At 41.1% G+C, this 23300-nt stretch overlaps 1 protein-coding gene across 1 annotated transcript in view; it reads right to left on the reverse strand.

The window, feature by feature from the left end:
- The window catches only part of b4galt4 (UDP-Gal:betaGlcNAc beta 1,4- galactosyltransferase, polypeptide 4), a 39724-nt gene extending 22982 nt beyond the window's left edge, over positions 1–16742 (reverse strand). Inside the window, exons 1-2 of the mRNA XM_028800497.2 lie at positions 16580–16742; positions 2756–3277 (exon numbers count right to left, since the gene is read on the reverse strand). Of these exons, the coding sequence (XP_028656330.1) occupies positions 2756–3026 (271 nt within the window). The 5' untranslated portion in view covers positions 3027–3277; positions 16580–16742. The remainder of the gene's footprint in view (positions 1–2755; positions 3278–16579) is intronic.
- Between the last annotated feature and the right edge of the window lie 6558 nt (positions 16743–23300).

Raw genomic sequence — 23300 nt, forward strand, 5'->3', positions numbered from 1 at the left:
TTAAACCACAAATAAAAATAAAGTTCTGTTTTAGCACAAGAAACCTATAAACTGAATTAAAAATACACTGTGCTGGACAACAAATAACACTATTTATGAGACAAAGTCCATCATATGAAACAGGGCAGAGGGGTTGAACTGAGAGGAAAGTGAAAAATGTCAGTGTTAGTTAAATGCCTTCCTGAACAGATGTTTTGTGTTGTCTTTTGAAAGAATGAAATGAGTCAGCAAATGTTATTACTTTAGGGAAAACAATTCAAAAGTGTGCTGCTGTATACAGTGTTAGTTAGTTTTTGGGCACTTCAAGATTGGACCGGACCAGATGAATGGGGCTGCAGAAGGTTACCACTTTTTAGAGCTTTATAGGTTAGCAGCAGGACTTTGTATTCAAAAGCATTATGTGGTCACTGCTGTGGAAAGAAGACGAATGAGTGGACAAGGGATATGTTGCTAAGGTGGAAATAAGAACATTTTGTGATCTATATGGAATGAATAAGGGGAAAACATAAGAAATTAAAGTACCTTTCAGAAGACAACAACAAGTATTTGTTGAATACCCCAAAAATCACACAAGGAATGCCTCAATTGGCTTCAACAGACCTTGTTTTTGACAAGGGGTGGGAAAGAAGGAAGAAATCCCCCAACCATTCCAAGTAGGTTGGGTAAATACAATACACAAAACACAGAGCTAGACGGCCAAACTATCATGGCCACCTCAGAAATACAATACACTAAAAGACCCATTGAGTGAAAGAACACCTCATTTTCTTAAGCTTAGCTTGGATGCCAGTTAACTTGAGTTCTGTTTTGTTGCAGTTTAACTTCAAAGGAGGAGGAAACCAAAAGATACAAAATACCATTATTGCAAAAAAAAAAAAAAACAGAGAGAATGAAAGACATAATCCTTTCGTCTGTTCACATCAAACGGCTACCCCAAGACACTAGTTAAATAATGTCTATATAGGAGATGCACCAGACCTCCACAAGCACTCGACTCAACTTAGTCCTTCACCACACTTATCACACCCTCCCTTCTTACTGTGGCATGTCAGAAAGTATAGCAGTGTCCTGTCCAGATCTGGGATCAAGATAATGCGCAAAGTGGCAAACACTTTACCAACTGTATTTTTCAATGCCAAAAGCAAAAAAGAACAATATTCACCACAGAGATATGAAACACAGTTTACAGCATCCCATGTAATGCATGCCCAGCAGTATACATGGGACAATCATCTGAAGCACTCGCAACACGTATGCAGGAACATTGCAGTGCCTTTAGAAGGAAAGACCCAAGGTCTCTAATTTACACATATACCAGTTCCACCAGACACACGTATAACTGGGACACTGTGAATGTAAAATTCAGGGCCAGAGCTGGCTGAATATTGGCTCTTTAATGAAAACGCCATTAAAGGACACTTGGACTTGAACTCAGCATACGCAGGCTTAAAAAGAAGAAAATCCAAATAATAAAAAAGACTTGATGACCAACACCTTCCGAACTCCAACTTATTAATCCATCCCCCCACACTTCACCTGCTATATAGCCTTTGATTCCTGTATGTCTAATCATTTTCCTCTGATGACACCTGGCAGGTTGACAAAAGCTTAGGAATAAAAAACTATTTTCAGATACGCGATTCATTTTCTCTCTTTGTGGATCTCTAGCTACAGATATGCAAACTGTATCACAGACTTCTGCTTCCATACATTTATATATATTATTTACATAATATAATCTCTCTATCTATTCATTTATTTAAAGAGCTTCTGTAAAAAGTCAAATTGCCCTGGGAACAAATAAAGTGCCTCATATCTACATGCAGTAAATTACTTAAAAAGACTTACTCGAATGCAGCATTAAAAACACAAGTCAAATTAATTGAAATGTCAACTGTCATGAACTACTGATGCTTTAAGCTTTCCAAATCTCTCCTTCCTCTTTCACATTTATCATTTTATTATTAATCATTTATATGTAGTGGTTCCACAGTCTCCCAGCATCTGTGTGGCTTTCCCTCACACATCCTGAAAATGTGCTCTTTAGTTTAAGGGGCAACTCTAAATTGTCCCTATATGTATAGGTGGGGGTAAGCGTGAGTGTGCCCTGTGATGGAGCTTTGCCATATCCATGACCGGTTTCCACCTTGTGCCCAGTTCTGCTGTAACAGGCAGCTTAGAAAGTGGGTAGACAAACCAACAACTGAAACCATAATGATTACATTAAGTGGATGAACACAGATGCTAAGTTTCCCTGTCTGGGCTTTGCGTTGTCCAATGTGAGACACTACAAAAACAGTTGTAACTTTCAGCTGACTGGTCACATCAACATGCTCTAAAAGCATGATTCACTCTTTTATTACTGAGTTCACCATATATCTATCTATCTAATGGGGAACAATTGACAAAAAGAAAACCCTTCTTGTCTTGCTGCTTTATGTAAAATCATGTGGAGATTTTAAACAAAAAGATACAAAAAGATTTTAAACAAAAAGATACAATTCCCTCAATTGCACTGAAATTCAAGCTCTTCTTAATATGTTGTAAGACTTATAAATTTGCAATATGCTCGTAAAATATCATAATATTGTATTGTGGTCTTCCTGGCAATTCCCACAACATTCAACATTAGCTTAGCCTTGAGGAAGCAGCAAATGCGCTTACCCTATTGGCCTGGAGAAAGCAGAAAGATGTCAAACAGATGAGGTCAATTTTGTAAAAAACAATGTATTACAAATGTAGACAAACTACTTACTCAGGTAAGGTGACTGCAGTGGACAGGACTGCAACGGAACTGCAGTGGTAACAGCCAAAGGCTCAACACTTTGAACATTATTTGCTCTGAACAGGCCCATGTGCTGAACTTTCCTTGTCAGGGACAGCTCTTTTACAAGCTGTGTAGCATCTCGAATTTCACCAAGACTGCCTAAAGAAGAGATCCATGTCAAGAAAATCACACAGATGCCGATGAAGAGTAGGAATTTCACCCTCCGGGAGAGGCTGCAGAAACCAGGAAGACAACCCATACTGCCCAAGAGAGACAAGAACTTGGCTCCTAAACCCAATGGAGGATTGTCTCTACCATCACTTTACACATGACGTTCCAGATGAGGCTGACATGTTGCTCAACCATCATAAAAGTGCAGATAGGGATGATGTGCTATGGAAGGAAGCATTCAGCCTCTTGGAAACTTGTTCAGCTGCATGCTAATTCTTTGTGCGATTACTGTTCTCAAGGCTTTGAGTTCATCGCTGTTCTCCAGTTCCACACTTGCAGCTGAAATACAACCAAAACAAATCAGCCATGAAAGTGCACCAAAACTCTACACTGATCATTCCAAAAAAATAACACAGACAATTAAACAGATTACAAATACCACAGTTTAACATTAGGTGGTAAAAAGTAACAAAAGGTTTAATTAGTACATTTCGTAACATTCACTATGACAGGACCTCCCTGTTCAGGAATGGCCAGTTATTTTACCAAGATGTGCTTGTGTCTGCCACCCTGCACAAGACCCTTACTTTTTCATGAACACCTTCCTTTTGAACTCCCATATTGTTCATTAAGAATGCCCTGGTCCTGGCTCATCCCATTACTATTGTCAAATGACTATAGCAGTTTGGATAGTTCTCAATATTTTAAACTGTGTTTAAGCCAAATACCTTCTAGTAATTACACCCAAACTCAAAAGTTAGAAACTACTTGTAACCTTCTACAATCATACAACTAAAGAGGCACACAACACTCAGTGCAATGCATCTGTCTATTCTGAGTAGTTCATGGCTAGCGATTAAATGCTGGCTTTATGAAATTGTAGTTTCTCTAAACAAGCATATTGTTGTAAACACAGAGAAGGCACAGAAGCACACACAATGCGCTATAGGTCTTTTAATACATGTCTTACACTGTGAGGCTGCACAAAATGCATGGAGAAGAACCCACAGTGAAACAGTTAGTGATCTGTAAAACACATTACAAACAACAGTTTTTGATGCTTATGTTCAGTTCACTCTGGATGTTGCACTTTATTTCATTGCCAGTCTCTTCATTATAGTGTATAAAGTTGGACATTCCAAGATTTTATCTGTTTCACAAATGGGACAAATGAATGTACTGTGTTGTATTTTAATGAACTATTAGAGATTCATCCTTATTTAGTAGGAACCTTTATTCAGATCAATTAAAAATAAAATAAATAAATACATGAAGTATATTTGAGTGATTAGGAAAATTTTTAAAAGGCAGGGTAAACATTGTAAACCAGATCAGAAAATCCTACCATTACAGTTAGTTGTAAGGCTCGATGCAAACTGGCTATATGTATACAAATCTTAAGTAGTCCCAAGATGTTTTATGTATTGGTTTCTCTTCAGTGTCCTTCAAGCTGTGGTGCACTCTGTTCATAGCATGGTGCACTGCAAGTCCGGCCAGAGTGTTTGTGGCAACTTACATGGTTCAGGAAAATTCCATTAACAACAGTATATTAAAAAATGTTAATTAACTTAAGACATTTGCCAGTAATCAGAACAAATAAGTACTTTATGCTTGTTTAAGTGCTCTTACTTAAATAATGTAAAGACGTTTAACAATTAGTTGAAAGAACAGTATGTTAATCGTCTCCTTGCAAGTTGCACACACCTTCAGGCTTTAAAGATCTGACAGGCAATCACAGTCTAAAAAATGTGTTTCAATCAAACCACCATCCCTTACCCTCATTTAAATATATGTAAAAATATTTTTTTTTTAATAAAACTTTAAATCTGTTTTTGGCTAAAAATGACAGGCCTAGTGACTTTGACGAAATTGGCCTTAGAGGAACAGGTTTTGCACTTGGCAGATGCTTGTATATACATATAACACAAAGGGAAAGATTTGTGACAAAGTTAGAATTTTAGTTTTGACTTTAATGAGAAGTCAAGAAAAATGACACCTTTTTATTGGCTAACTAAAAAGATTACAATATGCAAGCTTTCAAGACAACTCAGGCCCCTTCTTCGGGCAAGATGTAATACAGAAACTGGAATTCCCTGTGTTGATATAGACACAATAACAGATACAGCATTGGGAAAACTTTTAAGGGTGTACTCACACTAGGCACGTTTGTTCTGTACTGTGCCCAAGTGCAACTGTCCCCCCTCCCCACTCCCCCGCTGGCCTGCAGTCACACTGCACTTAATGTTCAGGGCCTGGGCACGCTTTCGTTATCGACATGTGACTTCATGTAAAACCAAAACAAGATCCGAACATGGATTGACTGCAGGCACGTCAAAACAATTTTACGTATTTTGTGGTTGTTCCAGAGTTACCTATGACAGGATAACGCACTATCCTCTTACAGATTTATGGAGTGTACAATGCAGCATTTTGATGTTAAATTGTGCTGCACATACGAGAAGATTTTTATGGTGACAAATGATGAGGGAGGAATTTGCAGCTTTTCTTGCAAACTACAATTCACGTTTATGTGTAAGGTGAGAGTAAAAACCTGTTTTTAACTTGAAAGGTATTGAATGAAATGAAAATTCCAATATCTGACTTGTCGCATCATTGACGTCATGTCTGTTTTCCGTGCTTGGGCACATTTAGCGATCAAGTTGTTCCTTAATGTTCCTAAATGCTACTGAACCATGCTCAGGCCCACCTCTTCCAAGTGGGCAAGGGCACGTTACAGTTGACCTGGCATAGAGGGATCACACTAGTCAAACGAACTAGACTTTGTGGGGTTACATGCGAACAAGCATGCTCTGACACAGAATGAATAACCAGTGTGAGTACACCCTAAGAGAGACATCTTAGATGTAAAAATTTAATAGAACTCTCCAGGCTAAGACTCATTTAGCGAGATGTATGTCATGTATGGTCAAGATCTTTTGATAAGAAAACTGTCCAACAAAGTCTTTTCACGTTTTTTGACGAGTTTTTCCATACAATGTGGATCTGTAGTCAGGTTGTCTGGGTCAGTCAGAGAGATGTCAGTCAGCGAACAATCCTCATATCTGGTTATAAAACTCTTGTTCTCTATTTAAACCATGTTGTAATGTGTTAAATTTTAGCACGAGTTTAACTTCCCATTCTTTTCTCTCTTGCTGCGTTTTAAAGTTGCCCATAAGCACTGTGACAAGAGTTTTATGGCCAGATATGAGAATTGTTTACATCTCTCCGACTGTCCAAGACAACCTGACTACCAATCCATTTTGTATGGAAAAACTCATCAAAAACTTCAAAAGACTTTGTTGGACAGTTATCTTATCAAAACATCTTAACTATACATTGCTCTCCTCTCTCACTAAATGAATCTTAGCCTGGAGAGGTCTATTAATTTTTTACATCTAACATGTCTCACTTAAAGGTTTTCCAATGCTGTATGTGTCCTAGTGTCTATATAAACACAGGGAATTCCAGTCTCTGTATTACATCTATCTCTCAATGTCAACAAGACAAAAGAGATAATCGTGGTGTTCAGAAAATCACATCTTGCCCACATCCCACTCAGCATCAACGGTTTAGATGTGGAGACTGTTAGGAGTACCAAGTTCCTCAGTGTGCACATAACTGAGGAACTTATGTGGACGCATAACACCTCATCACTAATCAAGAAAGCCCAGCAGAGACTACAGTTCCTGAGGCAGCTGAAGCGAGCAAGTCTTCCCCCTTCCATCCTCACCATGTTCTACAGAAGCACCATTGAGAGTGTTCTGACCAACTGCATCACTGTCTGGTATGGCAACTGCAACATGTCCGGCCGTAAGCGCCTGCAAAGAATAGTGAAGACAGCAGAGAACATTATTGGGGTGCCTCTCCCTTCACTGCAGGACATATTTTACAAACGCAGTGTCCGCAAGGCCTGCAGCATTGTGCAGGACCCGTTACACCCTTCACATGGACTTTCACACTTCTGCCATCCAGGAGAAGATACTGCAGCATAAGAGCCAGATCTGCCAGGCTGCAGGAGAGTTTTTACCCCAAAGCTGTTAGACTCCTTAACACCATGCTGCCCTCTGGGATCTTACACACGGCCTCAACCACCTCTACAAACAGAACTTTTATACATGTGAGCCACTGTCCTGTAAAGACGAGTGTGCATGTAGAGAAGAACTGAAAATCTCATACTGACCTTTAACTATTTTGACACTCTTGATATCCTTCTGCTGTGAAACATTCTGACCTGTCATTGTTTACACATGTCTTAAACAACTATTATCATACACTGATAATTTCTGTATTATCTATATCTATTTATTATATTACATATCTATTGACTGTATTTATGTATCTAGATTGCAAATACCATACATTTCATCAATGTTCATATTGCTTACTACACGTCAATATTGCTGCTACTTCTTTATCTTGTCTTTGCACAATGTCTTGTCTTGTTTTGTTTTGTTAATTCTATTTTTAATTTATTATTTGCACTTCATGTTGTTACTCTGCGCAACCTGAGCTTCGCAATTTCATCTATCTGTATACTTGTATATGGTTGAGATGACAATAAAGTTCACTTTCACATCTTTCCTGAAGAAGGGGCCGGAGTTACCTCGAAAGCTTGCATATTGTAATCTTGTTAATTAGCCAATAAAACGTGTCATTTCTCTGGTCTTCTCATTAAATCCATAATGGCTAACACGGTACAACACCCTAGTTTTGCCTTTTTAATGGATTTATATGTTGTAGGCTTCCTGAATACAATGTGACCACTTTTGGAGTGATCTCTGTCTTTGCTTTTGTTTCAAAATAATTCTTCTTTTTCACCTTCAATATTTTACTAGTACAAATCACATCTTTTTGTAGGAAAAGTTATGTGCTGGACATACTGTAGATTTTATATATGCACCAAATATTGTTCAGGTATTGATACAAACTTCTACAAAAGATGAAAAATGGGCTATAAAGGCTCAAAACCTAAACATGATCATAAAGGTTACAGTACACAAATTCAAAGAACATATTGAAAGTCAGCAAAACCACACACAACCTATTTAAATATGAAGCCAGTCACTGGATAATAATTCACTACAGTTGGCAATGTGTGTGTGCGCATTTAGGAGCAACCAAATTAAATTCCTGCTCATATACAGTGCCTTTGGGGTATGCTTTGAAGTCTTGTTTATTCCAGCCTAAGAGTGGTACAAACATGTTATTTAAACAGAAAAAAAATCATAGTCTGCACTGCAAACTGAAACTCATGAGGAAAAAAGCATAAGAATATATTTCAACATTAACTTTAGTATTGCAGAAATACATTGTTCACATGTCAAAATTCAAGGTTTAATTTCCTCTTCTTTCCTCTTTTACAATATGCCTGCTGTATTTCTCTATGGATGGTGTAGAAAATGCATCTGTTGCTTAAAATTGATCTTACACAAAACATTTATCAAACAATATTGGACAGCAACAATGGTTAGTAAAATAAGATTTTGTAACTACATTCGATCATAAATAAATTAAAAAAAAAAATAACCACCAAAATAGTTTAAAGAGTCCAACCTAAACCACACAGATATCAGAACAAGTCAGTAATTTCATAGGTCGATGGCATTCATACTGATGGATTTAAGACAAATAATACATTGGCTGCATCAATAAATACAAACCAGCAAAGATCCAAAAGATGTATACTGCACATTTTGATTTAGAAATTCACACAGAGTTCAGTCTTCACCAGACAAGCGCCACACAAGCTCAGTTCAATGCTGGTATACTACCACTTAAGTATACAGTATCTATTCCCTTCACCAGTTAAAAAAAGGATATAGGAAGGTATGTCTACTTCCATCAGTAACTGTGTTCAACATTTTCCCCCTTGTATTGGATGTGCATTGCCCTCAAAGTGTAGCAAACTTGAATTTGCCCATACAATCATCTCTCTAGCATCAGTAAGTTTTATGGCAGTCCCACAGGTGCTGCAGTGGCCATGACATGCACATTTCCAACAATCACCTTCCACTGCAGTTAGTACAGGGTAAAGTGGGCCAACTCTTCCAATTTCTAGCAAAACCTCTTTCCTTCAGTGTTGAACAGCTGGTCAGGTTTTTTTATTGTGTTTTTTTGGCAACCTTACCACCCTGTGGGTGCTTCCATTCTAAAAGTCTTTTGGTGGTGTCCATTTGGCATACATGTTGATACTATTGAAGGTGTACCTCTTTGATCTTCTGCTGTATTGTTAGATGCTGGAAGCAAATCTTCAAAATCAAGGAACTGGTTATTGACTTATCAACTAGGGTATTGATTCACTCACTCACTGCTTCTCAATTCATAAACATGGTGATGGCAGCAGTTTACATCACTTTTCTTAAAGACAGGGACAATAAAAAGTCAATATTAAATCATGCTCTTCATTCCTTACAATGGAGAGGAAATTTGTTGTAGATAATCACCACAAAGGACCTTGGGGAATTGGACTGGACTTTTAGATTTACCATTTTCAAGCCTCATGATAGCTAAGAGTCTTATCTTTGAGGTGTTGCTCTTTATTCATAATAGCTCCAGGTGGGGCTTGATTGTCAAACTCCTGGTCCAAGGCTGAAGGTGGTTCAAAGTTTAGAAGCAAATGGAAGTACTGTTTCCACCATATTACACTTTACAACTCAGCCCATGTAATACCAGATGGTTGCACTTAGTCAGCTATACTTAAAACTGAATACTTTCAGTGGCAAGTCAAGAGTTTTTTGATCACCACTGCCAGCAACTACTAATATGTACACATTTGCATTGTTCCAGAAACATTTTTTTATCTTGTGACAGACCGGTTTTGTTAGCTACTTTGCTTTTGTTGGACGCACCAGCTTGGCAGCATTGCTTTGTTTTATTATTTGTAGTGTGCTCTTCAATGTGTACAGAAAGTCTGATAGCCTCAATGAGGATTTGCAGTTCAATCTGAAATTCAGTTTGATATTATCTTGATTTGGAGTATATTGAGCAGGGGATAGAGGTGGAGGTCAGTACTATGGAAAAACTTTCAGCTTTATCTTTAACTTACAACTTTCTAAATCGGGTGAGTTTCCCTGATCCCAGTTTCCACATAATGACGTGACAATCTAAAATATCTTTTTATTGACAGCACTTTGTGCAAAAGACTACCAGTACAGTTGGTGGTGGACTGGTCTGTACCTAAACCAAGGGCTGCAAATGATTTTTTACAAAATGAACATAAACAGATGAATTCCATCGTCATTTAGGCTTTTTCACTCAGACTTAAACCAAGATCTCTTCCCAAGCCTGGATTGCCTGGTTGGTCATAGAATTTGCCTTTTAATATGAGAGGACCTTTCATTGGCAAGTCATTTGTGATATCTTGGAGTTTGGTGTAATGGTGGTCCTTTTCATCTGTGACAGGGGCAGTTATGAAGAAAGAGTGCACCACATTTTGACTTTAGATAAGTGCAAGAAATATGTTGCATACTTTGAAGTTATCTTCAGTGACACTGCACTTCAACAGAGTAAATTTAAAGATTTCACTAATGCCAGGACCTTGCATTCTTAGCTAGGTCAAGACAGGGAGATCAATGTTAAATTTTAGGAGCTCATTATTGATTTTTTCCATGTTGCCCACCTCCATGGCAGTCTACACATACCACATGGCAAGGTTTAGGCAACTATTTGGTATCATAATCTGTGGCTTGGGCCGGCTATCTAAATCCCAAATACTGCTATAAACATCCAGTGTGACTGTACGATGGCAATTTTCCAGCCTGCCACTACATGGCACTATGAACTAACTGTGGACAAGAAGTCTGATATGTACATCGATAGTTTCAAATATGAATGTACATTGACAGTTTGAAATAAAATAATTCTGTTACTCAGCAGACATTGCATCTTGTTAACTCTAAATTCAACCAAAGTTACAAAAGAGCCCTGTTTAACAAAAATCATAGGTAGACATGCAAGATCTTCACAGAAGAAAATAGTTTCAACTAGTAAAAATAACAGTAGTACAGGGCCATGTACATTGCTTCTTTGTGTGCCATGGTGGGTGATACAAAGTTGGAGCACGGGCACAGAGTATCTCACTCTCAGTCTCTGGACTGCCTTAAACCATGGGAAGGTATTATTGTAAAATAAATATCATTTTATTTAACCTAAAATTGTGTTCCACTGAGTAGTACGTGGTGTTTGTGGTTCTGGGGTGCTCCCTTGTGGCCACACTGGTAATAAATGTTTATCACAGTGAAAACCGTACTGCGGGATAAACCACCTTGTGATGGTGCACTCTGACAAAGGCACTGTATAAAAGATAGAGAGAGCAAACTCCCACCAGCAACTGATCAATGGTCTGCTTGAGAGCAAAACAGCACATGGGACAGCACACTTTTCAACTAGATACAGCATGGGAAATAGGGTAAATTTCTAAAAAGGTAGGACTGATTTTATTAGGTTGAAAATTGCCACTGGGCTGGGCAGGAAGTACATCAAATGTGTCTAACGTAAACACAGTTGCACAGATTTTATTATACTTTTGTCCATTCACTAATTTGTTTAAACTTAATATACTAACTTTCACGTAGTTGAAGGCTGCAGGCTACTCTGGCAGAAATAGGTACAAGACAAGAGTTACATACTTCTAAGACCTAGGCTATGTCTGCAATTCACAATAAGTATCTCTTGCAGCTCAGGCACACACCACAGGAGATCCATAAACGTGACTGACCTTGTGAAACAAAGGCACCTTTATGAGATACCCTGACGGCATGCCAGATGCATACTAACCTCTGGGCATTATGCCAGTGTATATCTGCAAAATGCTGTGACCCAACACCCACCAACCCCTTCTACAAGCTCCCATTGAGTGGCAATCATTTTGCATAATGCCCCAAAACCACCCCTCTTACACTGCTGGAACTGAATCAAGCTCAAGGGCATACAGATGCATACAAATTGGATATGTTACAGACAAGACTACAAGTTATACCTGAGCAATAGTGATGAACAGCCTCAGAACTAGGGTCTTACAATTCTATGCCATTCTGCCAAGTGAAAAAGTTAGGTGTGCACCTTAGATATATTGCTAAAGTGAGGCCACATACTATAAAGTTTGTACCTCAGGATAGCAGTACTAATTCAAACATCTCCAAGCTCTGCCAAAGAGGTACAATAATTCTACAGAACTGTTCTTCCTGCCTAGTGGAAATCTGTGCCTGCTCTACTGAATTAGTTCAACTCTGTTACGTCTTACCTCAGCCAGCTCTCTTTTTCACATACCTAAAAAAAAAAAGCCATGGTCAGTTTGTGGGCCAAATGTTAACCCAATGCAAGTTGCTACTTTTCACACCACACAGACATATCATATGTAACAATACCATAGCAAAATCTGTGGCTTTAACATTAAAGGTCATACAGTACGCCAAGTGTGGACAGCTGCTCTGATGTTAGTACCGAAGCGAGTACAGCTGGTGTGCTGGCTGCTCAGACACTCCCAGTTCAGTCATACAAGGCTCTTTCAAATCAAGATGTAGTGGTGATTTTCATAACAAGCTATTATTCGTCATTTGGAAAATAATGAACATTTCTGTGCTAAAAATTTAGATTAAGCTGGAGCCTCACAGGACAGTTTATATTTATAATCAGACTGAATTCTGTGCTCTTTACTTTAGATATATTTCAATCAGTTCCAGCTTTCGTTTGACTTAGTTGTCCCACCAAAGTTTCTTGTGATTTCATTTCATTTATACCAAAGGTAATAGCCATCACTGAAAATCAAACAGAAATACAGCTAACCTTTAAACCTAGGCCCCTGAGCTTGCCTACTAATCACTTCATACTTTACAGAAGGTATTTTAGTTTACACATTGATGGCACTGCTTTAATTCTTACTAAACAGACCCGCTTCTGGCACAGGAGCACAATACGAATAAAGGATTAAATTACTTGAGTGTCTGATTCATTGCAAGCGTTCAGCTTTGATCCCAAGTAAGCAGTGAGCCATGGCAGGCATTAAGGGAGAATTCAATCCTTTGAAAGATATACTGTATGTTACATGTACATTGATATGAAAGACACAATGCCCAGAGGAAAAAAAAAAAAGGTGAATTAAACAGCAGTAGTAAACGAGAGTAGTAGAAGGTTCATTCCCCTTTACCTGGCCCCACATCACTTTACAGACTGCAACTAAGTCTGTTTCACCTTCTGTGACTCTACGCATTTCTAAATGCACACATTGTTTTATAGCAAAGTTTTAAGCTTTTTTTAATTAATAAATGAAAGCTCTGTTTCAGCATAAAGACACACCTTGCCTCCCAGCAACCCTGTATGAAAGAAAATACATTTGCTGACAAAGAGCATAAGAACATATACTGCTCTGTAATGTTGTCTTCTAAAAAAAAAAAAAAAAAAAAAAAAAAAAAGAACAAAAAAGTAAATTTAATGACTATAGTGATCAATTAACCATACTCATCATTCAGGTCCCATAACAGTAAAATGTAATAAATAAATCCAATTATCTCAAGAAATTGAATAAAATTAGTTCAAACACTTTGAAAGATTTTATTTTAAAAAATACCAGAAGAAAAAAAAACATTTTCTGTGCTTGGTTTCAATTAGAAGTGTGCAGCCAAATCCGCCTTAAGGAAATGCAGTTTTAGATTATATCAGTCATCAGTACAAATAAGAAAATAAGTAGGTGGTGTGTAAAAAAATATAAATTTTAACCTTCTTATAAAACAAAAAAAATAAGTAGAGATGCATACTCGCACAGTGCATTGCACTGCCATCTTGCAGATCCAACATCCTGAGTTCACATCTCACACCTGGCCAGTGCCCATGTTTGCTTTCCTTCCACGTGCCCAATGACATGTAGGTTTAGGTTAATAGTGACTTGGGCCCGGTGTAAGCAACGTGACTTCCTGGTGCCAATGCCCACAGCAGTTTCCAGCTGGGATAGACTCTAGCAATTCACAACCCTCAAGTAGATTCAGCAGATTTCAGAATATTAAGTTAATAATGAGCAGAGGTTACAAGCAACTTCACTGGTGTCCAACATTAACATAATGATAGTCCTCAAGCCCAACAATTAACATGGAAACATTGAAAATGTACAATGTTTTGAACTCTTGCATTTCACTCTGTGATTATAAACCAAATTAATCAAGCAGATGGTGCAAATGTTTAATTTTGGAAATTTTCATACATTACAAAGGGATTTGTCAGAGTGCATTTTACTGAAAAAAAGCCAGCAACAAACAGTCAGTCAGTCAGTCAGTCATTCTCCAACCCGCTATATCCTAACACAGGGTCACGGGGGTCTGCTGGAGCCAATCCCAGCCAACACAGGGCACAAAGCAGGAACAAACCCCGGGCAGGGCGCTAGCCCACCGCAACCAGCAACAAACATTTTTAATTAAAAAAAAGTTAACCATTACAATCTTTATAGCATTTTAACATGTATTTTTTTTAATATTAGAGCAACAGGAATTCCTTTCAATACTGCATTATACACTTCAGGAGTAAAAGTGAAATCACATATTATGGTACACCCTTCATAATTATAAGACATATCATTTTACTAAATGTATTACTGACTTGTACAATAGTACATTCTAATTAATTGTTTTGCATTTCTATTTGGAGAAAGCAGACCTAACACAAAATGAGAAACAGATTTAAATTCAAAAGAGCCGTTTTGGTTTTTTTTTTAATCCGTTAAAATTTGGTAAAACTTCAGTTGAGGTACTGTAAAAATGCATTACTCAATTACTGTTATGTAATAAGACCTTACCAAACATATGGGTCTTTACAACGCATCAGTAAAATGTTTTGTTCATCTCTGCAATGCAACCTGCTAATAAAACTTCACTCTGGAGTACTCAGAGGTGCATTAATGGAGACATATTTCTCTTATATATTTAGTACAAGACCTGTGAATCCTACATATTAACAAGTCATTTTACCATCAGGTCAATATGCCACTCGGCACAGAGATGAATAACCAATCTACTAATGTTTTATAAGTGTCACGAAGGCAAAAAAGTCTTTGTTAAGGTCTTGTTACATAAGAGTGAATGAGTAATGGATGCATTTTTGGAGTACCTAAAGAACTGGGGTGTTATACTGTGTTAGCCATTATGGATGTAATGTGAAGTTAATCAGAATGACATGTTTTATTGGCTAATTAAAAAGATTACAATATGCAAGCTTTCGAGGCAACTCAGAACCCTTCTTCAGGCAAGAAGGTGTACCTAAGCTACCCAACATTTTACACTTGGATAATTCAGGGTCACAGAACGGTGATGACTATGCCATCAGCATCATGGACAATGCAAGACCAGCAATAGCAGGAGCTGCAGTCACCCTCAGGGCAGCCTAATACCTAACCACACACCAATGTAACCTAACCCCACATCTTTGGAAGGTGAGAGAAAAATCCACATAGACACTGGGGAGCACAAGCACACCACACACAAGTAGTGCCCAGACCTGGTCTTTGGACTTTGAACCCTGGACTGTAAAGCTTTGGAAGCATGAGCACTACACATTTCTCTTCAAACCACTCTGGAAATCTTTATTGTCTACCCATATCTACAATAGTAAAATTAAACACTTGCATTCACCCTCATATAAAATGAGCAAAACGATAACAGTGATAAGAGAATTGCCAATTGATAATCACAGCAATGAAATCATTATTAAACGTGTACAGCGAACATGTCATGCATATGTCACTAATATCAGTTAAGTTTTTCCGAGCATTTATAATAAGAAATTCATCAATTTCCAGACAATATTAATGTACAAATGCTAATTATGGGTTTAAGGGTTTAGTGTCTGTCCTGGCAAGAATCAGCCTTGGCCAGAGAGGGCACCAGTCCGTCAAAGATTTTACACACTCGCACGGGGCCAGTGTTGAATCGTCAGGTAACCTAACATCTACGTCTTCCGAAAGTGAGAGACTAAGCCGGAGTAGCCAAAGGCGTCTATAACAATCGTTAGCGCACATGCCTTTTATAAGTATTAGTAGAAACAATGTCTAATGAGAGGTTCTTCTTTACATCGGCTGTTTAAGCTGCCCGAGTATGCGGTCTCGTGGCGAGGCCGATAGCCTGCGGCCAGGGATTCCTCTCAGGTGATGAACATATGCAGAGCAATAGGGACACAATAGACCTCAGTTAAAAAATACAGTATATTATTTTTCATCAATGCATTACCTTACTTTTGCTTCTAAGCATCCAGTTCGAAGACACCCTTAGTTGTTACATGTGCAATCTTGAATAACCGCGCAAAAAGTAAAGCTATATTAGAAAACGATTAGTGGACGACAGAGGTATATGCTAAACACCAGAATACCACCCGCAGTTTCGGACTTTAACGGAGTCTTCAATCAAGAGGCAAAGGCTGTAGTCTGCATATACTCACAAATACCTCCGAACACTTAAGAATCCAAGCCCACGAACTGGACGTTTCAGAAATCCACAGAACCCATCACACTACCCACTTAAATTTGCAGCCGAATATTTTATACTCAGCACGTAAGCAACCCTTTCTACACCTACTACAATAAATACCGTTCCTTAGACATTTACCACAATTAACAACAAGAACATAATGTCATTGGCTACTCAAATCGATCAAAAACTGGATTACCTGAAACACGACGGCGGAAATCCCGGCATCACCAACATGAAAGATGCACAGACAACACTAAATAGACCTTGACTTGCTAGCGAATGAAAAACAAGAGATGTGAATAAAACATCTAACCAGTAAAGTGCAAAGCGAGAGGGGCGGGAGATAAGAAGAGATAGGAGGAGGAGAAACACTCCGGCCTTAGAGAGGGGCGCAATAAGTAAGGATCGCGATTTGGGCCAAAGTTCATCCTTTCTTCAGGGCTATTCACTTGACCGGTGGCAACGGAAAGGGCTCGACAAAGTGGCGGGGAGGAGGGGTGGGTGGCTGGCTATTCTTCTACATGAAGTCGTGCCACTCAAGGTAAATTGAACAGAGTTGGAACAGATTTTAATATATGGAGGATGGGGACATAAATCACGACTCCATATATGATGTTAATGTTTTGGAGCCGTTTTGGTGCGCGAATGCAGGTGATCAGAGGACGAGTATTTAAGGTGGCACTGCTTTGCCACACATCCATCCATCCATTGTCTCCCGCTTATCCGAGCTCGGGTCGCGGGGGCAGCAGCTTGAGCAGAGATGCCCAGACTTCCCTCTCCCCGGCCACTTCTTCTAGCTCTTCCGGGAGAATCCCAAGGCGTTCCCAGGCCAGTCGAGAGACATAGTCCCTCCAGCGTGTCCTGGGTCTTCCCCGGGGCCTCCTCCCGGTTAGACGTGCCCGGAACACCTCACCAGGGAGGCGTCCAGGAGGCATCCTGATCAGATGCCCGAGCCACCTCATCTGACTCCTCTCGATGCGGAGGAGCAGCGGCTCTACTCTGAGCCCCTCCCGGATGACTGAGCTTCTCACCCTATCTTTAAGGGAAAGCCCAGACACCCTGCGGAGGAAACTCATTTCAGCCGCTTGTATTCGCGATCTCGTTCTTTCGGTCACTACCCATAGCTCATGACCATAGGTGAGGGTAGGAACATAGATCGACTGGTAAATTGAGAGCTTTGCCTTATGGCTCAGCTCCTTTTTTACCACGACAGACCGATGCAGCGCCCGCATTACTGCGGATGCCGCACCAATCCGCCCGTCGATCTCACGCTCCATTCTTCCCTCACTCGTGAACAAGACCCCGAGATACTTGAACTCCTCCACTTGGGGCAGGATCTCGCTCCCAACCCTGAGAGGGCACTCCACCCTTTTCCGGCTGAGGACCATGGTCTCAGATTTGGAGGTGCTGATTCTCACCCCAGCCGCTTCACACTCGGCTGCGAACAGATCCAGAGAGAGCTGAAGATCACGGCCTGATGAAGCAAACAGGACAACATCATCTGCAAAAAGCAGTGACCCAATCCTGAGCCCACCAAACCGGACCCCCTCAACACCCTGGCTGTGCCTAGAAATTCTGTCCATAAAAGTTATGAACAGAATCGGTGACAAAGGGCAGCCCTGGCGGAGTCCAACTCTCACTGGAAACGGGTTCGACTTACTGCCGGCAATGCGGACCAAGCTCTGGCACCGATCGTACAGGGACCGAACAGCCCTTATCAGGGGGGCCGGTACCCCATACTCTCGGAGTACCCCCCACAGGATTCCCTGAGGGACACGGTCGAATGCCTTTTCCAAGTCCACAAAACACATGTAGACTGGTTGGGCAAACTCCCATGCACCCTCCAGGACCCTGCTAAGGGTATAGAGCTGGTCCACTGTTCCGCGACCAGGACGAAAACCACACTGTTCCTCCTGAATTCAAGGTTCAACTATCCGACGGACCCTCCTCTCCAGGACCCCTGAATAGACTTTTCCAGGGAGGCTGAGGAGTGTGATCCCTCTGTAGTTGGAACACACCCTCCGATCCCCCTTCTTAAAGAGGGGGACCACCACCCCGGTCTGCCAATCCAGAGGCACAGTCCCTGATGTCCATGCGATGTTGCAGAGGCGTGTCAACCAAGACAGCCCTACAACATCCAGAGCCTTGAGGAACTCCGGGCGTATCTCATCCACCCCCGGGGCCCTGCCACCAAGGAGTTTTCTGACCACCTCGGTGACCTCAGTCCCAGAGATGGGGGAGCCCACCTCTGAGTCCCCAGGCTCTGCTTCCTCATTGGAAGGCATGCTAATGGGATTGAGGAGGTCTTCGAAGTACTCCCTCCACCGACCCACAACGTCCCGAGTCGAGGTCAGCAGCGCACCATCCCCACCATATACAGTGTTGACACTGCACTGCTTCCCCTTCCTGAGACGCCGGATGGTGGACCAGAATCTCCTCGAAGCCGTCCGAAAGTCGTTCTCCATGGCCTCCCCAAACTCCTCCCACGCCCGAGTTTTTGCCTCAGCAACCACCAAAGCCGCATTCCGCTTGGCCTGCCAGTACCTATCAGCTGCCTCCAGGGTCCCACAGGACAAAAGGGTCCTGTAGGACTCCTTCTTCAGCTTGAAGGCATCCTTCACCGCTGGTGTCCACCAAAGGGTTCGGGGATTGCCGCCACGACAGGCACCGACCACCTTACGGCCACAGCTCCGGTCAGCTGCCTCAACAATAGAGGCACGGAACATGGCCCATTCGGACTCAATGTTCCCCACCTCCCTCGGGACATGGTCGAAGTTCTGCCAGAGGTGGGAGTTGAAGCTACTTCTGACAGGGGGCTCTGCCAGACGTTCCCAGCAGACCCTCACAACACGTTTGGGCCTACCACGCCTGACCGGCATCCTCCCCCACCATCGAAGCCAACTCAACACCAGGTGGTGATCAGTTGACAGCTCCGCCCCTCTCTTCACCCGAGTGTCCAAGACATGTGGCCGCAAGTCCGACGACACGACCACAAAGTCGATCATCGAACTGAGGCCTAGGGTGTCCTGGTGCCAAGTGCACATATGAACACCCCTATGCTTGAACATGGTGTTCGTTATGGACAATCCGTGACGAGCACAGAAGTCCAATAACAAAACACCGCTCGGGTTCAGATCGGGGGGGCCATTCCTCCCAATCACGCCCTTCCAGGTCTCACTGTCATTGAAGTCTCCCAGCAGAACGAGGGAGTCCCCCAGAAGGTATGCCCTCTAGCACCCCCCTCCAGGGACTCCAAAAAGGGTGGGTACTCCGAACTGCAAACAACAGTTAGGACCCGTTCCCCCACTCGAAGGCGAAGGGAGGCTACCCTCTCGTCCACCGGGGTAAACCCCAATGTACAGGCTTCAAGTCGGGGGGCAATAAGTATACCCACACCCGCTTGGCGCCTCTCACTGGGGGCAACTCCAGAGTGGTAGAGAGTCCAGCCCCTCTCAAGGAGATTGGTTCCAGAGTCCAAGCTGTGCGTCGAGGTGAGTCCGACTATATCTAGCCGGAACCTCTCAACTTCGCACACTAGCTCAGGCTCCTTCCCCTTCAGAGAGGTGACATTCCACGTCCCAAGAGCCAGCTTCTGTAGCCGAGGATCAGACCGCCAAGGTCCCCGCCTTCGGCCACCACCCAGCTCACACTGCACCCGACCTCCTTGGCCCCTCCCATAGGTGGTGAGCCCATGGGAAGGGGGACCCACGTTGCCTCTTCGGGCTGTGCCCGGCCGAGCTCCATGGGTGCAGGCCCGGCCACCAGGCGCTCGCCATCGAGCCCCACCTCCAGGCCTGGCTCCAGAGTGGGACCCCGGTGACCCGCGTCCGGGCAAGGGAAAACGCCGTCCAAAATTGTTTTTCATCATAGGAAGTTTGTTTAACCGCTCTTTGTCTCATCCCTCACCTAGGACAGTTTGCCTTGGGTGGCCCTACCAGGGGCATAAAGCCCCGGACAACAGAGCTCCTAGGATCATTGGGACACGCAAACCCCTCCACCACGATAAGGTGGCGGTTGAAGGAGGGGACACACATCATTTGGGTAAACTGCAGGCTTTCGGCTACTCAACGGCTATGTGACACGTTGATCTTCCTGCTTTGTTTTGCTTCCACGCGGCGATCTGCACAGGTCGTCTGTAGCAAGGAGTTAATACGCGTCTTTGTGTTCATCGAATCTGTTTTGGCAGGAGTAGAATGAGGGTTAATAATAATAATTCTTTACATTTATATAGCATTTTTCTCACTAATCAAAGCGCTGTCCACACAGGGAGGACCCGGGAAGCGAACCCACAGTCTCCTTACTGCAAAGCAGCAGCAATACCACTGCGCCTCCTGTGATGGATCAGTGATTCAGTGATTTGCAGGTGTGAATAAAAACTACACAAGAAATGCAACGTATGGATATCTTTAGATATTGGAAAATTTCAGTAAAATTTTATACTGTAATTTAGGTTTTTTAATAGTTAATGCCAAACTGTTGCTTTCAGTGCTACTTTGACTAAGTTATACTGCCTTTTCTTTGATTTTGATTAGGACCACCAAGTGGACTTGAACCTTTTGCCGTCCAGCTTTTGACGCCCCACCCAATAACAATAATAATAATAATAATTTTTATTTACATAGCACCTTTCCAATTGAAGGCACTTCACAGAGTCTTGTGAAGAAACAGCAGGTATACAGTATGTAACATTGGATACAGATGTTTCCTGAATAGAACATTAAAACAGATAGATACAGGATATACAAAGGCACTAAATAGAATAAAAGACAATAAACCAGAGTAAAATAGTTGATTGAATACTAAAAGAAAGCCTATCAAATAACATAATTTGTGATATAACACACACACAATTTATCCTGAGCATCTGGACAGAGAAGAAGACTGAAAGAAGAGGCAGAATGTCAGGTTAAGTTAAAAGCCTTCCTGAACAGAGGAGTTTTAAGTTGTTTTTTAAAAGAACTAGGGGGCTTCGCCCCGTGCTCGCTTCGCTCGCCACCCCCACGTTTTTGGTTTTCCGGATACACACTTTTAAGATTTTTTTTCTTTGAATTGTTGCTATTTCATTAGTTTCACTTTTATTTCAGAACTTCTGTAAAAACAATATTTGTAATCTTGCGAGTCCCAATATGCCTAATCTTTTTAATGAGGTCAGGACAGGTTTCTCTGTTTGGAATTTCAGCACAGACAAAACGATCTATATCATCAGCAATTAATAATTTTTTTTTACAAAGTAAAAAAGTAAGTAGAGTTCTGCATTGGACTCCTGTCTGTAAAGTCGTGCTATTTTCCTCTCACAGTTCCAAACATACATGGGGTTACCAAGGTGATACCCCAGCTTTTGTCTAGGTTTTTGTACAAGGGCTAGACAGAACGTTTTTGACTCATGGGATAAATGTAGCTTTTTAAATAAGCAGACAGATAAATATATATACATGAACAAAGTAACCAATAAATGCATGTGCGGTAAACTCCGTTTTTGAAATTCTCAAGATTCTTTATTTGTCACATGCATAGTTATACAGGACAACACGCAGTGAAATGCATCCTGATCTGCTTATCAAAAACTGTGCAAAGTTAGAAGAATATCAGTTAAATTAATAAAAAGTCATAGATTGAAAGATAACAGTATAGTAGAACATAATAAATAAGTAAAATTATGTGAATAAAGTAGAATTAAGTGTTAAGGTGCAATAGTGTAGTAATTATTGTGAAAAACCAAAGTTAGACTGGTGCATAGTTAAATGAGGCTGTTTGTTTGTTTGCACTACTGCGATCTATACTTTCTTTTCTTATATTTTCTAATTTTCCTACTTTCATATCCTTTAACTTTCTCCACATGTGTATAGCGCCGTTTTTTTTTGTTTTGTTTTTTTTTTTGAGCCTTTCTAATTTCACTGGTTTCATAGTCTCTAACCTGCTCTGCATGTGTTTAGCGTCAACGTTTGTAAACGTCTTTATGAAGTTCTAGTTTGTCATTTTACTCATTGTCTTTTAATTCTGAGCCGTACAGTACAATACATAGAACAGAATAAATCCTCAATACATCCATCCATCCATTTCCAACCTGCTAAAATTCTAGAAGTACGGAGTAGAATTTCACATTAGATGATATCACGTAATATGATTTGGATTTGTTTTAAGTCCTGGAGACCTCATTCATCAAGCTGCCTCCCCCATTTTGCCATTCCACATCTGAAATAGCGCTAATCCGATGAAAGAACCCCTCATTCCCACGTCCCCATTCATCAGGGATGACTTTACCTTAGGCAGGCAATCTACAATTTAAAGAGATTGTTATTTTTTGTGAATTGTTACATATGCATTATTTTCACTTTTACTTTAAAACCTTTTGTAAAAACAATACTTGTTTCTTTATTTCCTGCCCCGCGCGTGTTTACATCTCTTTCTTTCCAGACGTATAATACCGCTCGAGTTGTGAAGGGTGTTGCGGCTGAACGTACGCTAAGGATATGCCTTTGGATCATTTGCTGTCTTTTTGCTGCTTGCTAGCTGGTTCTTCTGCCTGTCGCATGTCATTGTTTTAAGAGCTCCGAGCACATGATGTTTGCCTGCCAAAAGCAATCCAACAACTGCTAGATTAGAGGTCTGTTGACTTGTTTTAAATGATGGCTCACTGCCTGGTCTCGCATGACTTTGTAAAAGCAATACCTGTCTTTTATTTGTGGCTCCGGGCGTGTTTGAATTCTTTCTTGTAGGATGTATAACGCTGCTCGCGTTCGGGGGGGTATGGTTAGCTGCCATCGCGCTACCCTTCGATCTTTTTAAAGCCTGTACAGCCGCTGTCCTTTTTTCCATGGCCCTGGGACAATCTCTTGGCACCAAGTCTCATGTTTACGGTCCCCACGAGACGCACCGTGGCAAGTCTTGTTGGTCTCGCGGGTCTTTTAAATGTCTTT

This window comes from Erpetoichthys calabaricus, chromosome 4 (assembly GCF_900747795.2).
Source record: "Erpetoichthys calabaricus chromosome 4, fErpCal1.3, whole genome shotgun sequence".
NCBI classification, from domain to species: domain Eukaryota; kingdom Metazoa; phylum Chordata; class Cladistia; order Polypteriformes; family Polypteridae; genus Erpetoichthys; species Erpetoichthys calabaricus.